The sequence below is a fragment of the Bacillus rossius genome, chromosome 11 (assembly GCF_032445375.1).
Source record: "Bacillus rossius redtenbacheri isolate Brsri chromosome 11, Brsri_v3, whole genome shotgun sequence".
In the NCBI taxonomy this organism is placed as follows: Eukaryota; Metazoa; Arthropoda; class Insecta; order Phasmatodea; family Bacillidae; genus Bacillus; species Bacillus rossius.
In genome coordinates, this window is record NC_086338.1 from 24,877,922 (window position 1) to 24,896,532 (window position 18,611).

The following is an 18,611-nucleotide window of genomic DNA, read 5'->3' on the forward strand; positions in this document are numbered from 1 at the left end:
TATGCTACAAGAAAAGCTCTTCGCGAATCAAATGATGTGGTTGAGAAAGACATCCTATTGTTTAAACGAGATTGTCAAATTTGTTTGCAAAAGATCTGCAGTAAGTTATTGGATTGTTCACCTCTGAAGTTCAAGTTGACCAAAGCCATATCATTTTTAGATCCAGCAGTTTCTGTTCTACAGGCAGTGCGTGATGAACGAATGAGGTCTTTCTTGGAGATATTAGTAGCAAACAACTGGATATCTGGTATGACCGCAGATCGCATAGATCGTCAGTTCAAGAGTATTTTCAGTCTGCCCAATTTCAGGGAAAAAATGTTGGCATTTTGTGTGAAAGATCATAGGCTAGACAGATTGTGGCTTGAAATGATTCCTGAGACTGGTGATTACCAAGATTTGACTTCCGTCTTAAAAATGGTATTTATTTTGTCTCATGGAAACAGTAGCTTGGAGAGAGGATTTTCGGTAAATCGAGAATGTATAATTGAAAATCAGAAGGAAATGTCTCTTGTAGCACAAAGACAAGTATATGATGCTGTACTAGCTGAAGGTGGAATTGAAAAGCTACAGATAACCAAGAAGTTACTTCGTTTTGCCAGAAATGTAAGAGCCCGTTATTCTGAAGCACTGGAAAAGCAGTCCAGAGAAGCAGATGAGGAAGAGAGAAATAAAGTGAAAAAAAAACGAGCTGCATCCATTGCAAAACAGTTGGAGTTTAAGAAACAGAAGTTGTTGGAGGAAGCACGAAAGCAAGCTTCTTTGATCGAAGAAGAAATCAAAGCCTTAACAAAGTAAAAGTGATATTGTGTTGGTTTTTTAGTTTAAAATGAACTGGTGTCATGGGAGCAAGTGGGAACTGCAATGTGCAGAGGTTGGCAAGGACCGGAAGTGAAGAAGTTGTTGTTGTTGTTGTTGTAATGTGGTATGGCAGAGAATGGTGAGAAAGAGAGAATAAAGGAATCTTACAATCATAATGAAGCTGTTATTATAAAATACTATAACATGGCGCAGTCGGTAAATTAACATCATCATGGACACGTTGGTGAAGCCTATCAAGAAGCTTCGACGTGACGGGGATGTTGCCAGCAACTGGCTACAATGGAAGAAGAAATTCAAATACTACCACGAGGCAATCGGCGGGGAGAATCTTTCGGCAAACAGACAAATAGCTCTTTTGATCAATTCCATGGGCTATGATGCTGACGATATTTATGAAAGTTTTCAATTTGTCGACGGTGAAGTACGTGATTTACCTACAGTGCTAACTAAGTTCGATACTTATTTTCTACCTAGACGTAACCTCACGTTTGAGCGTCATGTTTTCTTTACGTGCTCGCAACAAGAAGGCCAGTCATTTGATGGTTATGTTGCGGAGTTGCGGAAGAAATCTGCAACTTGTGAGTTTGGCCCAATGCAAGATAATCTCATAAAGGACCGTATTGTGTGCGGCATTCGGGATAACAATTTGCGTCAGCGTCTACTGAAAGAACACAACCTCACACTGGTTCAAGCAATTGATGCGGGCAGAACTACAGAAGTGACAACGAAGCGCCTTGCGAAGTTTCAAGATGAGCCAGCAGCAGTACAAGAAGTCACGCTTCATCGGAAAACGTCATATACACTCCAGCATGGTAAGAAGGATGATTCAGCACGTCAAAATGCTAACAATGATCAGTGGCGATTTCAGTGCGATCGGTGTGGTAAACAACATGAGCGTCGGGCATGTCCAGCTTATGGTGTAAAGTGTGATTCATGCGGCGGCAATAATCACTTTGCTAGGATGTGCCGCTCGAAGAAAAAGGTGAGGGAAGTGCTTCGTGTAAGTTCTGCATCATCCTCATCATCATCGGAAGACGATATGATTGTTGCTGAGGTTATGTGTACAAAACCGGTATCCTGTCACTTTTAGTCCCCATTACCCACAATCTAATGGCATGTCAGAGCGCTACATCCAAACTATGAAAAAAACCCTTAAGAAGGCCACAGAGGTTAAGAAGGATTTCGAGTTGGTTCTTCTAGAGATTCGTAACACTCCAACTGCAAGTGGGTTTTCTCCAGCTCAGTTGCTGATGGGGAGGCGGCTTAGGTCAATCATTCCGGTTGTACCAGCTCTCTTGAACCCCTTGCTACCTGATCACACTGCTGTTCGTAAGGCTTTAATTGATAATCAGACACAACAGAAACATTACTATGATAGACAGGCAAGTAGCCAAGAAGACAAACCAATGTCAGGTGCTGTTAGAGTACAAACATCCAAAGGGTGGGTACAGGGTGCCACAATTATCAGACCAGCTGATCGTCCAAGATCATACGTGGTCAAAATGCCCACTGGTAAAATTGTGAAGCGGTCAGCAAATGTGCTGTGCCCCGATAGGTCCAATGGTCAGCAAGGTGTGTTAAATGACGATTCAGATATAGGATATCTTGAGGAAAAAAAGTCACAGGTTACTAACCCCACTAGCCATGATAACAATGACTCTAGCGTGACTGAGAATTTGTTCACAGATGGTTTTCGAGGTTTTACCAAACATGAGTGTCAGGGGAATGTGAGGGTTGACAATGCGGCTACAATAGAAAAGGAAGACAGCTTAGGGAGCAACATGCTTACCAGTGAGAATGAACCCATACCAAAAACAAGATATGGCAGATCCATTAGACCATCCAAGTGGTATAGCAGTGCTGATTTTGTGCAATGTTAATTGGTAATTCTGTTTTGTTTTGATAATGAAACATTTACTGTTGTATAAATACTTGACTATGCAAAATGACAGAAATTGTAACTTGTATTTTAATTAAGTGATATTGTTTGGACATTGTCAACAAGTGATGCAGTGTATTTTATTGTTAATGAAAAAAGGAGATGTCATGGGAGCAAGTGGGAACTGCAATGTGCAGAGGTTGGCAAGGACCGGAAGTGAAGAAGTTGTTGTTGTTGTAATGTGGTATGGCAGAGAATGGTGAGAAAGAGAGAATAAAGGAATCTTACAATCATAATGAAGCTGTTATTATAAAATACTATAACAACTGGTAAATTTATTTTATAAGTTTGAGGAACCTCGTCTAAAAACTGAAATGTGTCTTCAAATTGTACACTGGTGACATGACTGATATAACCATCATAGCTTTCATTACACATTTTTGAATAATATGTGCGACTGTGTGAACTTCATTTCAAAATTGGATGTGTTTCATGAAAGTGATATTCGTTAACTCAAGTAGAGCACCAAATTTTGTACCTATGGTGTAGTGATTGATAACATCAGAAAGGATCTTTTGTTGAGTAATGTTTTCATTTAATTTAAAGTGCAATATAATAAATGAGGTTGGTAATTTACTGTTTGGATACAATTTGCATTGAAAGAAATTCTACGGGAAATGTTTAAGTTACGTCACAACAAAGTATTTTAACAGTTGGAAAATTCAGGGAAATGTCAGGGAATTTTTCGGCAGAGTATCTGTAGCCACCCTGAATGGTCTTCCTGTCACATACTGGCGGAATTTCGTGACTCCAAACATAATAGCTAGTGCTTCTTTATCCAGTTGTGAGTAGTTTCTTTCCTGCTTATGCAAGGTTCGTGATCCAAAAGCAATAGGTGCCTCACACCCATCTTCCATTACATGGGCTAAGACTGTGCCCACTCCATATTCCGAAGCATCTTAGGTGAGAATGAGAAACTTTTGTGGATCATAGTGTGTCAGCACCACATCCGACTGCAACAGTTCTTTCGCTTTGCCAAACGCCTCACTATGTTCATGGGTCCATTTCCAAAGGGTCCCATGATCCAATAAGCGGTGAAGGGGTTCTAGTACAGAAGCTTTATCCTTCAGGAACCTCTCGTAAAAGTTCAAAAGACCCAGAAATGACTGAAGCTCTTTACGGAATGTCGGTTCTGGAGCCTTGTGGATCGCTTCGATCTTCTCCTGTGTTGGATGCACACTTTCCTCATCAATTCTGTACCCCAAAAACACAACACTGTGTACAGAAAACCTGCATTTTGACTTTTTCAGATGCAGTCCTGCCCTATCTATCCTTCCCAAGACCTCATGTACCCGCTGCCAGTGTTTCTCTGCATTTCTTCCAGTAACTAAAATATCATCTAACAATACCACTACCCCAGCTATCCCAGCCAACATCATCTCCATTTGTCGCTGAAAAATTGCTGGACCACTACTAACACCGAATGGTAGTCGCTTCACCTTAAACAGCCCCTTCATTGTATTTACTGTCAGCACTTCAGAGATTACCTCATCAACTGAAAGCTGCAGATATGCATCCTCTAGGTCTAACTTTGTAAATATAGTCCCACCCGTTAGGTTAGCAAATGCTTCATTTATTGTGGGAAGCGGATAAACACTAGTTTTGCAAACATTAATCACAGTACATTTGTAGTCTCCACAGATGCGTACTGATCCATCTGCTTTATGGATTGGTACAATGGGAGTGGCCCATGCATAATGTGTTACAGGTTCATAAACCCCTCTTTCCACTAAACTGTCAATTTCTTCACCCACTCTGTCTCGCAACGCGAAGACCACCACACGACTTTTCTTGAATATCAGCTTCACATCTGGCTGTAAATTTTTAGTCACTGGAGGCCCCACATAGTGGCCTAACTCTGCATTATCAAAAACTCGTGGATGTTGGTTTAACATTTTACATACCTCATCTTGTGTGACTACATGAACACCGTGGACATATATACCTAGTGGCTCAAACCAGTTTCTCCCTAACAAACTCGGTCCTCGTCAGCAGGGCAAGCACGTCGGCGATCACTACTTCCAGAGTTGATTTCGGCGCTATTAACGAAGTCACTAAATCGTACACTTCGGTGCCACATACTGTAAAAAAAATCGCTCGTTTCTCCTCATCCTTCGTTATGTGGTTAGCCACAAAATAAAACTGTAGGCGCTCTGAATATGTTCGCCACGTGTCTCGTCCCGGAATGAATTCGCCAAAGGATTGAAAAAGCGCCATGTTTTCAATCATCCCTTAACCGTACAATCGTCGTTTACACACACTGCAGGCATCGCGTCTGTACCGGTTTACCTCGTCGCCATTATTATGTTCTTAACTGTTGTAGATATGAAATTAGAAGCGATGCAAATGGATATAAAAGTCTGTTTTATTCATCTCCGATCTTATACACCCGACATGTTGCACAGATACATACAGCACACACAACTACCAACTTGCACGAAGGAAAAAATTCACAGTTGCATATTGTACTATAATGAACAAAAACATAGCCAGATAATAATTTACACATCTCAACACCATCCCTTAAATTAATATCTACAAAAAAATTCACACACACATCATTGCATGAACTTGCCGACTGAGAAAAAATGATTACAGCACAAGTCCAAACCGTTTTACACATGACTCATGTTTTGTCCTGTTCAGAGGCTTTGTAAGAGCATCAGCCAACATATTCTCAGAAGGTAAGTACTTGACACTGATAGTCCCTGACTCAACATGTTCCCTTAAAAAATGATATCTGACATCAATATGTTTGGATTTAGCATTTGTTGCAGAATTCTTTGCCAGTTGAATGGCACCCTTATTGTCACAATAAACGGGAAGTGATTTTGGAACACTGTTAGGGTCAATATCCAACATTAGCTGTCTGAGCCACAACAGTTCTTGCACTGTGAATGACAGTGCCATGTACTCCGCTTCACACGTAGAAAGAGCAACAGTCTTTTGCTTCTTGCTGAACCAAGAAATTAAGCCTCCAGACAGTTTGAATACACAACCTGTCACCGAGCATCTGTCATTTATTTTGTTCCCCCAATCTGCATCACAGAAGACACTTATGTCACTTCCACCCTCTTTGGTATATTCCAATTTGTAGCCCACGGTGCCTTTTATATATCTTAGCACTCTTTTGACACCTTGCCAATGCACACTTTTATAATTGTTGTTGAACCTACTCAATAGGTTGACAGCAAAAGCAATATCGGGCCTGGTGATCTGCGAAAGATATAAAAGACTCCCAATGGCCTCTTGATATGGAACGCTAATATCAAAGTTTTTCTCACCTTCGGTCTCGAAGTCCAGTCCAGGGTCAAGGGGGGTGGAGACAGGTTTGGCCTCGCTCATACCGAACCTCTCCAAAATCCTGTTGGCGTATTCCCCTTGGGACACCCAGAGCTTGCCTTCCTCTCGATTCCTGGTGATGGTCATACCAAGGCAATGGCTGACACTGCCAAGATCTTTCATGTCAAAGTATTTTTGTAGCGACTTCTTTTTTTTGTTCATGACCTCCCTGTCATTGGAGAAGAACAACATGTCATCAACATAGAGCGCTATAACAACAAAGTTGGCACCATCCCTGAAGTTGTACACACAAGGGTCTGCATTTTATCGAACAAACTTCAGGCTTGACAGTACTTCATCAACCTTTTTGTTCCAATTTCTCCCAGCTTGTTTGAGCCCATAGATTGCTTTCTTTAATTTCCACACCTTTGCATCTGAAGACAAGGTAAATTCTTTTGGAGGGACTACATACAGCTCTTCCTGGAGATCTCCATACAGATATGCAGTGTTTACATCCATATGGTCCACTTCTAAATTTCCTTTTACTGCCATCGACAGCAGGTATCTAATGGAAGGATACCTAACAACAGGAGAATAGGTTTCGTCGTATTCAATCCCATGGACTTGGCTACATCCTTTCACCACCAGTCGAGCTTTATATGTATCTGGTTCCCCATTGCTGCCGGTTTTTACTTTTAGAACCCATTTCGTTTTCAATAACTTAGCGCCTTTCGGTAGATCCACTTCCTCAAATGCACTGTTTTTCTCCAGCGACGAAAATTCCACCTCGACGGCCCTCTTCCACTGCTTTGAGTCCTTTCCTTGCAATGCATCATCAATGTTGATCAAGCCATCAGCCGAACTTGCAACTTCACTGTAATAAGTTTCGTGATCAGGCCAGACCTTGGGTTTGGGATGTCGTGTAGAATGTTGAGGACCCTCTGACGCCTCCTGTTCCTTTTCTTCAGGTCGATCCTCAAATCCCAAGAATGGCTCTTTGTCAGGGTCATGTTCTGACGTGCCACCGTCATACGAAGGGGTTGAGCTTTCCTCGTTTTCCTGAGTAACTTCCACCGCGGGGGCTTCTGTCTGTTTCTCATTTGTAGGGGTTGGTTTACTTTTCTCACTTCCGTACTCAAGGAAGGTTACATCTCGGCTGACGGTGATGTTGTTGGTCTTAGGGTCGAGAAATCGGTAACCTTTCGTTGCATTGCAGTACCCAACAAAAATTAGTTTTACTGACTTGGAGTCCCATTTCTTCCTTAGTGCCTTCGGAATATGCACCATAGCTTCACACCCAAATATTCTGAGGTGCGACAAAGATGGCCTTCTGCCATGCCAGGCTTCGTAAGGCGTTATGTCTCCCAGAGTTGCTGAGGGGGAACGATTCATCAGGTATGCTGCTGTAGAGACTGCTTCTGCCCAGTAGTTCTTCTGGAGGCCTGCATCAAATAACATAGTCCGAGCCTTTTCAACCAGTGTTCTGTTGGCTCTCTCGGCCACACCATTTTGCTGTGGGCTGTACCTAACAGTGAGTTGATGAATGATACCTTCAGAAGACAGGAAACCCTTCATCTCTTCGTTCACGTACTCTCTGCCATTGTCCGATCTCAGCTTTTTTATTTTGCGGCCTGTCTGCTTCTCCACCATGGCTTTGAAATCTTTGAAGACCTTCGTAACTTCTGACTTGTCTCTTAGAAAATAGACATATACCATTCGCGAGTGATCATCGATAAACGTAAGAAAGTACCTGCATCCACTAACCGATGATGTCTCCATGGGTCCGCACATGTCTGAATGTACAAGGTCCAGGATATTTTCTGAGGATTTCTTGCTGAGTTTGAAGGGCAAGCGAGATTGCTTCCCCATCACACAAACTTCACAAGGGTCCTTTACCACAATATCTTCACCTAACCCCTCAGAAATCTTGGAAAGTTTCAGCATCCCTTTACGATTCAAGTGGCCCAATCTGTGATGCCACAACAAACCTTTCTCTTCCGTGTAGAAACATTGTCGGGTTTCTGGTGTGTTCATGCAATAAATCCCATTTTTCAAATGGGCTGTGGAAACTAGCTCACCAGTCCTATCATGCACATAACCTCCTTCTTTGTTGAAGGTTACTGTGTGGCCCTTACTTACTATTTTGCTCACTGACAGTAAATTGACAGTTGAATTAGGTATGTGTAAAACATTTCCTACCTCCACGGCTACTGTTTCTACACCATTTAAGAACTTCAGGTCCACACTTCCCGAAACATCTGCAACCAAGTCTGACCCATCTGCTGCTAAAATTGTGCTACTAGTGGGTTTAACATCATACATTTTGCTTACGTCATTGACAATGTGCGTAGAGGCACACGAGTCCAGATACCACATCTCTGTGCTGTGTTCTTGTTTGCAACTTGCCGCTAAGAATGCTTTCCTATAATCACCGCTCCCTTCTTTTGCTGTTTCTTCCTTCTTAGAATCCCATTTTTTGCTTGGGTTCCTTTCTGATTTTTGGTGACAAAACTTAGCAATGTGGTTAGGTCTATTACACTTATAACATCTTAAAATCTTTTGAGGCTGTCTTTTAGCATACAAAGCACTGTCTTCACTTTGACCCCAATCTTCACTCTTGATGTCTTGAAGAAGCTTCACTTTTATGGAGTCTCCGGTGATGGGTGTCCCAGAATTCTCAAGGGCCATAATCATTGGCTTATACTGGTTTGGCAAACCAGCCAAAAGCAAGGTCCCTACCCATTCTTCGCTCACATTGAACTTCATTTCATTCAATTTGAAAGCGGTTGTTATGATCCTGTCGCAGTAATCATCAACAGATTTGCACTTCTCCAGATTTGTTGTAACCAAACTTCTGAGCAAACCAACACGCCTTGTTAGGCCAGAGTCTTCAAATGCACTCTCCAGTGCCTTCCACGCTTCCGCAGCCGTTTTCGTGTCACGGATATGGGAGTAATTTGTTTTATCAACAAAAAGAATGATGCGCGAGTGGGCCTTTCTGCGGGCCTTTCTGTCCTTCTTCTTCCACGAGTCGTCGACCTTGGCGGTATCCGGCGCTGTCTCGATGACATCCCACAGGTCGTCGTGAACCAGATACGCCTTCATGGCGAATTTCCATGTTGAGAAATTCTCCCTGCCGATTAATTTCTCAACCATCGGCAATCCCGAACCCGGAGTGCTCATTGTGATCGTAACACGTTTTCGGCGTGTGAGGTTAACCGGCCATACTTCGCGCACTTCGCGAACCGAAAAATGTTTTTTCCGAACTCACGTAAGCACTTTTTTGTTGTACTATATCCATTTGCCTACTGGGCCCATAACCCTTGTTGTAGATATGAAATTAGAAGCGATGCAAATGGATATAAAAGTCTGTTTTATTCATCTCCGATCTTATACACCCGACATGTTGCACAGATACATACAGCACACACAACTACCAACTTGCACGAAGGAAAAAATTCACAGTTGCATATTGTACTATAATGAACAAAAACATAGCCAGATAATAATTTACACATCTCAACATTAACATTGTAGGTTCCCTTTCACAAACATGGCTACAGTTCAACTGCCACATACATAATACCAACCAAACAACACAACTATCTTAACCCAGATAATGCCAACCTTGTCATACAAAATATCTTAAACCTAAATACATAACAGTTTCGTTAAGTCTTCCCTTGTAATCTTCCAAGCAGGTTCAAATTGGTTTAATGATTAATAATGTATATTTTTATAGTAAGGGGTATCTGAAAAAGTACTGATAATCCTATATGATTTTAAATTACAGCAAAAAGTTTCTAAGTGTAGAGACTTTTCAAACCCTTGTACCACAGTTTTACCGTTCTTAAGGAACAGATGATTGCAGCCAACTGCTTATTTTACAGCTGCTATTAGCAGCACATATTTTAGCCTGGCTCTAAAGTTTTGCTTGTTAACTGAGCTTTCAGTTTTAAATTTTGCAACAAAACTTAATACTTTTCATTTTTAAAAAATTTTATTTTGACTCCAACAAAGTAAACTTAGAACACAGTGACAAACGTTTATGGCCTCTCAACTACCCAAAAGCCCTAAGGAGTATATTTTTAATGTCACAAAGAACACGTAATGTATGTCATGGAATGTTTTCCTGGCCCCAACCTGATTCCGACAGGGAATTATTTTTTACCCACCTAGCCCATGTCGCTCTATAAATATATGATCACAATGTTTTCTAGAAGCTGGTTTTGGATTTAAATTAAATAAAATAATGAAATCATGACATTTTCCCACAGATTTATAAAATATATATATTTTTTAGTAATTTTTTTTTTTTGTACGGAGTCAGTAATTTTAAATATCTGTTGTTGTAGTAGTAGTAGGTATTAATAATGGTATTGGAGTATCAGATCAGTTGTAATTTTTTTCACGCAACATTTTAATGAATAGCTAGTTTATTTCATTGCTTGGTCAAGGTGATGCTTGTGCACGGCAATGGTTTCAGACGGACCTTGTTTTTGTTCATTGATCGGGCGGGAACAGCGGTGGCAGCGGTGGCCTGTGCTTGCAGGACTTTGAGCAGGACCAGCGACTGAAGAACCTGACCATAGAGTTCCTGGACGACATCATGTACAGCCCCAACCTGCTGCCTGCGGAGCACAAGGCTGCGTCGCAGCTGCTGCGCCTCATCACCAAGGAGGAGGGGGAGAGCAGCAAGGTCGACCTGGGTCGACTGCTCGCGCCGCCCACGGTTCGTGCCCGCCGCGCCGGCCTGCTTCTCTCTGCACTCGTACTTACGAACACTGCACCAGAAAGTTCTTGGAAATACAATACGAATTAAATAACTCACACAGTCGAAATTATGTTATCAAAACCTTCCGACTCTTGGATATCTTAAATATCCCGTATGAGGTATGACTAAACTCTCAAATCCCCAGTTGCACTTATTTGCTTATTCAGCACCGAGGGTGCGGACACCAGGAGGCTGTACAGCTTTTGGAGTGTCTAACAATGTAGTTATGTGACTGTACTTTCAGGCATGTGTTTCATGACCAGTTTTAAGTGTCGAAATGTCATGTTCTGGTGGGAACAAGGTGAAATATATATTATATTTGTAGACTGAATATTTTCAAATAACCGTTGCGTAAGTAGCTTACTATGTAGTTTTGTCATTTAGTAGGTATTATATTAGAGTGGTGTCAAAACAGAAGGCATCAAGTGGCTTACTGTTAAGTGGGAGAGTTAAGTGTAAAATGCATTTTATTTCCACGTGTTTCCATTATATCTCTTTCTGAAGATAACATAGTTCAACAAAAATTGTTCATAAAAAATATAAAGTATCATTTTTTTACATTTTTCTGGTAAAATGAACTACATAATTTAGCTTTTATCTGGAATAATTCAACATTGGCAGAGTTCCCAACTCTCAGATAAGCCTAGTCCAGATCTATCAGGAACTCTAACATGACAACATGAGCACTTGCATGCTTCTTGTTAAGTTTGTTCATTGTAGGGAAAATATTTCGTTGCTCCTGAATGTTACAGACGCCCAGCAAAGAGAACATAGAGACTTTGTCAGCCCTGGAAATAGCTGAGCAGATGACTTACGTTGATCACCAGATATTCATTGCAATCAGCAGTGAGTAAGTACTGTGCTTTGAAATCTTGTTTCAGTTCAACTTCTTTTATAGAAATATTACACATTTTTCATAAATTCGTTATTTTTTTTAATGTTAACTGTTATGTACTGTCAGCTCGGTTGGTAAGGCTGAGAGTGTTGTGTTGTCTATGGTTCGTTAGTCAACAGCTAGCATCATGGCTGATAGCTCGTCAGATAACCTATGTAACATGTAATGTAACCAATGTATCGTGTAATGCAGACACAGTGCGTGTAACGGGTACATAAAAGTGGCGACGAGGAATTCCGGATCGGTTCGTGCGCGTGAAGTGGTGTGCGGGCGATGATGGCGGCGATTGGGGTTATGGGAGAGTTTGTGCCGGGTCGGGACACGTGGAAGAGTTACCGCGAAAGGGTGCAGTTTTATTTTATAGCTAATAAAATTGAAAACGACGAAGCAAAACGCGCTGTATTTTTCACTGTCTGCGGGGCGGAACTCTACAACTTAATTTCATCATTGTTAGCTCCACAGGCTACCGATGAGATACCCATCGCCGAGGTATTCAGCAAGCTTTCCGCACATTTCGAACCGAAACCCAGCGAGATTGTTGAGACATACAAATTTTTGAAACGTGACCAGCTAGCGGATGAAACGATAGCAGTCTATCTGGCGGAACTCCGGCGATTGAGCACGCATTGTAACTTCCCCAATTTAGAGAGGATGTTGAGAGACAGACTGGTGTGTGGTGTGCGGGATAGATCGGTTCAGCACGCGTTGCTGTCTAAGGATCCACTGAGCTTCAAAGATGCAGTGGATATTGCTATGGCGGCTGAGGCAACAGGGAAGAACATATTGGACTTACGTGGAAAAGGTGACGAGATAAGTACAACGCGTGTTGACGAACATCCGGTGCATGCGGTGGCAGGCAGAAGCCATACCGGCAGACGTCCGGCTGGTATTCAGGCAAACATGGACACTGGAATACGTAAACAAATGATGGGCCCCCAGGAGAACAAACGGAAACAACAGTGTTGGCGATGTACAGGGAATCATGTTGCGGAAGAGTGTCGGCATGTGACAACTGTGTGCCGGTTTTGTTCCAAACAGGGCCACATAGAGAAAGCCTGTATTACAAAACAAAAACAAGGTAGGCCTGTTGGTGGGGCCCGACAGGGAAATGTGGGGAATAAGTCTAACTCTGGACTTACTCACATGTTGTCAGATACAGTAAGGGAGCAAGAGGGAGAACAGAATGAAGCAATGTACAGTTTGAATAACCTGCGAGCGTTGAAAAGTAAGGCACCCTTTGTCATGGATGTTTGGTTGGATGGCAACAAACACTGTATGGAAATAGATACAGGTGCAAGCTTTTCTGTTATTAGTGAGGAAACATACAAGGCCCTGTGGCCCGAACAGCCACCATTGGACATGTGTAACATTGCATTGCGTACGTGGTCCCAGGAACAGTTGCGGGTTAAGTGAGTTAAAACAGTCTTGGTAAAAACAAGGGGAAGTGAGGCAGTACTGCTTCCGGTGTTAGTGGCGGCTGGGAAAGGGCCGAGTTTGATGGGGAGGAACTGGTTGGAGCCCCTTGGGATTTCTGTGGAGGGCGTTTTCATGGTGGAGAGTTGCAAGGAACCTAGTGTTGTGCAGAAGAGCCAATGGGTGGAGGAACTGGTAGCCAAGTATCCAAAGGTATTTGACAGCAGTTGTTTAGGACAGTATAAGGGTCCACCGGTATCCCTCGCGCTGAAAGAAGGAGCCACACCAGTATTTAGGAAATGCAGACCAGTGCCGTTTGCAATAAGGGACAAGGTAGGGGATGCAATAGACAAGCTGGTGATGCGAGGAGCTTATGAGGCAGTGCCGTATTCATCGTGGGCGACACCTGTCGTGCCTATTATGAAATCGGATGGGTCCATTCGCATATGTGCTGACTACAAGGGCACAATCAATCCAGCATGTAAGACAGAGTGTTATCCATTGCCGACCATCAACGAAGCTGTGGCATCGCTGGCAGGGGGGAAATATTTCACGAAGCTGGACTTGGAGGATGCCTACATGCAGGTTGGAGTCGACTAGGGAACGGCAGATTTGTTGACTGTCAATACCATCAAGGGACTTTTTAAGGTCCGCCGATTACAGTTTGGAGTGAGCAGTGGCCCTGCCGTGTTCCAGAGGCTCATGGAAACACTCTTAGCAGGTGTAGAAGGAGTGGTAGTGCTACTGGACGATGTGTTAATAGCGGGCCCAAATGAAGAAGAGCACTGGACATGTGTAGCGGAGGTAGTGGCAAGGATAGACAAGGCTGGGTTACGGTTGAAGAAGTCCAAGTGTGTTTTTGCATCCGCAGTGGTGAATTTTCTAGGTTATAGGATAGATGCGGAAGGGATACATCCCACACACGACAAAGTGGAAGCAATCCGTAGGGTACCAGTGCCCCAAAACAAGAAGGACCTGCAGTCTTTTTTGGGCTTGCCCAATTTCTATGAGCGGTTCTTGAAAGATAAAGCTAGTGTTTTGGAGCCACTACACAGACTGCTTGATGGAAATGCTGCCTGGAAATGGGAGACACAGCATGCAGCTGCATTTACCAAGGCCAAGGAATTGCTACAAACAGACTGTGTGCTGGTCCATTATGACACCACAAGACCTCTGGTGCTAACATGCGACGCCTCAGAGTATGGTGTGGGTGCAGTGTTGGCACACGTCATGGACGATGGTGAAGAGAGACCGGTGGCGTTTGGGTCGCGGACACTGCAAAAATGTGAGCGGAACTATGCGCAAATCGACAAGGAAGCCCTCGCGGTGATATTTGGGGTGACTAAATTTCATCAATATTTGGCAGGCAGATCATTTACAGTGGTGACGGACCACAAGCCACTATTACGAGTTTTGGATCCCAAGCGCCCAACCCCGGACATACTGTCACCTCGCATGTTACGGTGGAGTCTGTTGCTGGGCATGTATGACTACACCATCATGCATAAGCCAGGGGTTCGGATTGGACATGCAGACTCCTTGAGCAGGTTGCCACAGCCAACATCACCAAGGGAAGTTCCGGCAGTGGCAGATATCCTGATGTTTGAAGCAATGCCGGACGCCCCCTTGGACGCCCAGTCCATGGCACGATGCGTGAGCGAGGATCCAGTGTTGAAGAGGTTGAAGCATTTTGTGTTGCATGGATGGCCACAAGAACTACCAAGTGAGGAGATTCGACCCTATTGGAACCGCCGGTTAGAACTGTCAGTCTACCGTGATTGTGTGCTGTGGGGAACTCGGGTGGTAGTTCCTCAGCAGCTGCGAAGTAGCCTCCTAGGAATGTTACATGCATCACATGATGGAATGGTGCGCTCAAAGGCCATTGCTCGAAGCTACATCTGGTGGCCAAAACTGGACGAAGACATTGAGGAGATTGTAAGCCATTGCCAGATATGTCAGGCTGAACGCAGGGCACCAGCAAAGACCCAGGTGCCATGGAGCACGCCCCAGAGACCATGGTCCCGTCTGCATGTTGATTTTGCGGGGCCCTTTCAAGGGAAAACATTTCTGGTTGTCATCGATGCCTTATCGAAATGGCCAGAGGTACGGTTGGTGCTGTCAATGTCATCTGCTGTAGTGGTGCAGGAGCTGAGGAGTATGTTTAGTAACCATGGTATTCCGGACGTTGTGGTGTCTGATAATGGGACTGCCTTTGCTTCAAGTGAAATGAAGACCTTTCTAGAGAAGAATGGAGTCATCTACAAGTATACGCCTCCATACCACCCGGCCAGTAATGGACAAGCCGAGCGAACGGTGCAAACTGTCAAGGACAAGTTGAAGAAGTTGAAAGCAGGCGACTGGAATACGAGATTACACAGACTGCTCTTTTCATTGCGCACAACTCCCAGTACGGTCACGCAGAAGACGCCTGCCGAACTCTTGATGGGTCGGAAGCTGCAGACGGTTTTCGACAAGCTGCACCCGCGGTCGCTGTCGGGTGCGGGAAAAGGGTTAGTGGAGGACGGGTGTGATGGTAAAATGAGACAGTTTAGTGAAAAGTTACCCAGTGTTAATACGCAACTATGGAGCTGGACCCAAGTGGGTCCCTGGAGTGGTGGCACGTAGGGAGGGTCCAGTTACATACCAAGTTCAGGCTGGAGGTCACATGGCACGGAGACATGTTGATCAGATGGTGCGACGCAATATCGCTACACGACTCCAGGGGAGCTCGAGGTTACCGGTGGGAGGAGCATCTGGGACACGGCCCCGAGAGCAAGAAGAATCACTCCATCAAGCTGTCTATCGGGGGAGACCAGAGCTTCAGCAGCAACCACAGAGGCCTCCAAGCAATACAGAGACACAACCAGGATCATCTGGTAGGAGGATGAGTGGCAGCGAGATGCCCCTCCAGCGAGCGGCCGGTTCCCTAGTGTTGGGGGACTCCGAGCTACCATTTTTGGGGTTTCCTAGTGACTACGGTTCGGCAGCTGCAGTCGATCATGTTCGTCCAGGGCAGCAAACATCTGAGGAGCTAGCTGGAACCTTGGAGTTCTCACTGCAGGAGACCCAGGGACAGCCCCAGAAGCTGAGTAACTTGCCAACGAGGGTGAGGGAGCGATCCACACGAGTCAAGAAAACACCAAGAAAAGAAACTTGAGTGACTACGTTCTCCATTGTGTATAACAATATGTACAAGTGCTTAGGGTAAAAAATCACTTGGAGGGAAGGACTGTTATGTACTGTCAGCTCGGTTGGTAAGGCTGAGAGTGTTGTGTTGTCTATGGTTCGTTAGTCAACAGCTAGCATCATGGCTGATAGCTCGTCAGATAACCTATGTAACATGTAATGTAACCAATGTATCGTGTAATGCAGACACAGTGCGTGTAACGGGTACATAAAAGTAACTTATTGTAATATGCTGGATTAATAATTTTAATTTACATTTCCTTTTGCAGCCATCCTATACAATGGGCTCATTAAAAGCATAATACAGAGATAGCCAGATTCATTAGTTTATACTTAGTTTTGAACTGAAGTATACAATGGTTGTTAATTAGTGTGTCTGCTTAGTTCTGTGTTCTCTCCTTTCTTTCATTGGATAGAGATTCCAATACGTAGTTTTTTTTTTTTTTTTTTTTTTTTTGTCATTTATAGCTTGTGAATCCATTTTTTACTAACAACTCACTCATTCTAACAATGCCAAGGGTGGATCCTCATAGTCCGGATAGGTATCGTGCCATCTGCTGAAGGCACGGAGAAACAGTGCCTAGCCTCCAACTTTATGGGTAATTTATGATCACTTGGTTTCTTACTGCCATATTTTTCTTGTGAAGAAGAGAAAATACTGTATTTACCTCACCCGCAGAAGGATCGCCCCTGCATATTAGTTGCATCTATAATTTATGTCATAAAAATCCAACATTTTCACTAATGTAGATTTTACAGGTACATGAGATTTCAATGGAAATGCTATGAATATATTTTAACCATTATTATAATTATATTAAGTTTTATATTATATAATTATATTATATAATTATATTATATAATTATATTATATAATTATGATCATATTAATAATCACAAAGAACATGATCAATTATTTAGTTTGTGGGTAATGATTGGTATCTGAAATAACACTTTACTTTTGACTGAATGAAAACTTTATAAGTTAAAACTGATAGTGTTGTTGGCCGCACCTTCAGAAAAGACCAGTTGGAGTGCAGTGGTGAAGTCAACGACCGGCTTCTGACCAGGCAACCCAGATGTTCGCTGCCCTACTTCCTGTTCCCCCACTCCACCCCTTTCCACGGACATGCGCCACTCCAGTGCATCCTCGCTCTTCATAACACACACCCCGGCGACTGGAACTGGTTCTGTTGTCTCAGTTTTAGACAACTGCCAGTTTCGAGGGTTGTTGCTTTATGACTCTCTCCAGCTCCATAGTTGGCTGAGGCTGTGGAAAAGCACAACCAACAGGCGAAACTGAGCGCTTCTTCTATAATTGCTAATTAATTGTGTACTAACTGCAGCAAAATTACTTTCCTTGCTCTTACAGTGTCAAAGCATTTTCAGGACAGGACGGTAAACCTTTGTTAATGTAGATATGAAATTATGCTGTCACTACCAAGAAGTGTGTGATTCTACTAACTATTTTTAATGTGATTTGTTTGCAGGGAGTTTCTGGGTCAAGCGTGGATGAAGACTGATAAGGCTTCGAAGGCACCGCACATAATCCTCATGACTCGTCGCTTCAACGAGGTATGTTGTACTGCCCATTGAGTTTCTACTGCTTAAGTATTAAAGTAGGTAATTCTTTATTTGTTTTGACATTTCTAAAATTTAATTTTTGTTTATTTGATACATATTCTATTGAATGCAGTGGTTAGTGTAACTTCAATCTATAACTCTTTCAATTCATAAAAATATTAACTCTTAAGTATGACATAAGGTTCTCAGAGTAAAAGTTGCTCCCTCAAGCACATCACGGCTCCTGTTGTAAACAGAAACTGTGAAAGTGGAAACTTAAGTCGTTAAGCCTGTGCAAATGTCAGTTTTTTTTTTTTTTTAGTTAGAATGAAATACGAATATAAAATTTGAATGGTAATAATAAGAATTAAAATTCCACAAAAAAATACATTGGCAAAGAAAAAGTAAATGTGTAGTGTAGTAGCACCTAGAAAAATTATTCAAATAATATTAAAATGAAAGTTTGGTCAGGTTAAGTCAGCTACATCATTATACATAAAATGTTTGTTAAAGTATTATGTTATGATAGAAATAATTGTTATTTTAATTATGCAGCTCACTTAATTTAACATAACTTAACCCAACCAACCAACTTTTCAGTTCACTTCCTATTGACCTTATTTTTTCAGAACCTTATACGCTACATATTGATCCAGAAAATATTTTTGAATCTTAAAATACCGTGAAATCCAAGCCATTTCACAAAAAAAAAAAAAACACAGACACATAAATAATTTTTT

The 18,611-nt window shown here is 42.7% G+C and overlaps 1 protein-coding gene across 1 annotated transcript in view; it reads left to right on the forward strand.

Annotated features, from left to right (window-relative positions):
- The window catches only part of LOC134536698 (ras-specific guanine nucleotide-releasing factor 2-like), a 400,528-nt gene that overhangs the window by 348,948 nt on the left and 32,969 nt on the right, over positions 1-18,611 (forward strand). The window contains exons 22-24 of the mRNA XM_063376561.1: positions 10,593-10,772; positions 11,567-11,664; positions 17,799-17,883. Coding sequence (XP_063232631.1) covers positions 10,593-10,772; positions 11,567-11,664; positions 17,799-17,883 — 363 coding nt within the window. The remainder of the gene's footprint in view (positions 1-10,592; positions 10,773-11,566; positions 11,665-17,798; positions 17,884-18,611) is intronic.